This window comes from Nanorana parkeri, unplaced genomic scaffold (genome assembly GCF_000935625.1).
Source record: "Nanorana parkeri isolate BGI_ZX_2015 unplaced genomic scaffold, ASM93562v1 scaffold128, whole genome shotgun sequence".
Taxonomy (NCBI): domain Eukaryota; kingdom Metazoa; phylum Chordata; class Amphibia; order Anura; family Dicroglossidae; genus Nanorana; species Nanorana parkeri.
This window is the reverse complement of record NW_017306396.1, coordinates 1,051,205-1,053,412: the sequence shown is the minus strand read 5'-3', so window position 1 is coordinate 1,053,412 and position 2,208 is coordinate 1,051,205. Positions and strand designations below refer to the sequence as shown.

The window sequence follows — 2,208 nt, the reverse complement described above, 5'->3', positions numbered from 1 at the left end:
TCGTCCCCAGATACTGGAAGCAAGCCAGGGTTCCGGGGAGATCTGAATGGGTGGCACAGGTCATGCAAATCCAGGAGGCAGAGGAATGGGTGGCGAGGAGCAGCAACAAATACGACCGCTTCTACTCTAAATGGGCAACATGGCTGCATTATGTATCTCACCCACCATGACGAGTGATCTCGCGAGGGCACTCAGGCGCTAGCTTGACAAGTTGCCCCCCGACTCTTGGCCTTCTGGGAGGGTTTCACTTCACGAACTGCATGGTATCACTGGATATCAGTGTGTACTACTTTGGATACTCGGAGATAGGTAGACGCACGACAAACTAACACACATAGTGGGGATGGAGCCATCATCATCATCACTGGGAATCGAGCCTATGAGATGGGACACGATGAGGCCGGGTGACATACCCACTTATTGTGTTACATTGTGGTTATGTATGTCATTGTGTATTTGTGACCCCCCCTTGTGTGGGTTTTTTTTTTTTTTCTCCTTATTTTAATTAATTCTATTTTATTTTATATTTTTATCTTTTGCTGTCAGGGTCTATGTTGGACCCCGTTTACTCCCTTGAATGTTTCCTGTGTAAATGTGATTTTTTGTGAAACGAGAAAAATAAAGATTATACAAAAAAAAAACCCTCGTCCCACAGTTAAGATTGAAGTTGACTACCTCCACCAGTGCATGATGGAAACAGCCACCAGGAAAACAACCAAAAGAAACAGGTAGGAAGTAGGCTTGCTGTCCTGTAAGATTCCCAGAAACACTATTAGCACTAAGTCTAACTGGGAATTTCCCCAATCATCATCCAGGACAGTGTGCAGAGTGGAGAAGCAAGAAATAAATAAGCCTACCTCAGGGTGGGACCATTAGAACCTAACTGCTGAACACTAGGTCTTATTGCAAGAAAACCTTCACTTACCAAGATAGACGAAGGTAACCTGACTAGACCCAATAGCCGTTCTGCAGATTTGCTCCACTGAAGCTCCTGCCCTTCAAGAGTTTACAAAATCTGACAGAATGTGCCTTAAATGAAGGAGGAACCTGTGATCCTTCTTCTTTAAAAACACAAGATATAGTCTCTTTATTTCCATCTGGCACCTTTGATCTAGATGGTCTATGAACTCCTTTCTGGTTGTTTCCGTCGTGCAGTGGTGGAGGTAGTCTACTTTAATCTCAACTGAGGGATGAGGGGGAGGGGTTCTAATTGTGTTTCCTGTAGAGGGAGGAACCAATCATCTCCCATGCTGCTGTCCTGGAAGATGACTGGAGAAATAATGGCAAATCTTGACTCATCTCTTTTGTCTACAGATTGGCTATAGAGCCCACGAGTATGACAGCATGCAAGTGCTGGAGCTAGTAAACACAATGCCAGTGCTGGATAAAAATGAGCAAGACTATGAAGAGAAGTTAACCAAAATAGCCATCCTTTTTGAAGTATTCAGGAAAGTCAAAATATTAAAAGGAGAACTATGAGGCGAGTGCTTTTCACTCACCTCATAGTTCTAGCCGACTTGCGACAATGATACTGTCACAGGTCGGCTCAGTAGATCGGGAGGTGAGCAAACACATAGCGGCGTTCGCTCACCTCTCGATCCTGTCACGGCTCTCTGCCGTGACAGGGGAGGGGCTGGATTCCCCCCTCCCCGCTCCGCCAGCGCTGACTGGTGGAACGGAGGGGGGAGGGGGTGGTTACAGCTGGCTCTGCCTCTAGATAGGCAGAGCCAGCTGTCAGTCACGCAGCTGGGCGGATCCCGGCACAATTGTCAGGATCCGCTTCAGCTGCGACGTCTCAGTATACCGTGAGCTGCAGCTCGCGGTATACTGAGCCTAGGGTGATGGGAGGACGCTAGTTTGTGTCCTTCCGTTACCCTAAGGAGAACTATGGGGAAAAGCCTTAACCCCATAGTTCTCCTTTAAGTATCAGCTAAATAGACAGAACTGAAAGGAAAAAAAGGAGTCAAGAGCAGTGCAGTATCTACCTGTGAGTCTTCTGGAAAATTAAAAATGCTGGGTATGACGTCATCTCTTAATCGCTTTGTCTGCCCTGTAGTGTCAAAGCAGCTTTGTTGGAAGTGCAGGCTGCACAGCCTCTGATACCTGGATGGCATCCATAACTCTCCTGTACTTGTAGCTCTTTTCATAGCACGACACCATTTATCCAGTAAGGCAGGATGTCATCTAGGAAATCTGTAATAATAATAA

The 2,208-nt window shown here is 46.4% G+C and overlaps 1 protein-coding gene across 1 annotated transcript in view; it reads right to left on the bottom strand.

Annotated features, from left to right (window-relative positions):
- The window catches only part of THAP9 (THAP domain containing 9), a 33,395-nt gene that overhangs the window by 26,716 nt on the left and 4,471 nt on the right, over nt 1–2,208 (bottom strand). The window contains 1 exon segment of the mRNA XM_018553713.1: nt 1,986–2,193. Within this exon segment, the coding sequence (XP_018409215.1) occupies nt 1,986–2,193 (208 nt within the window).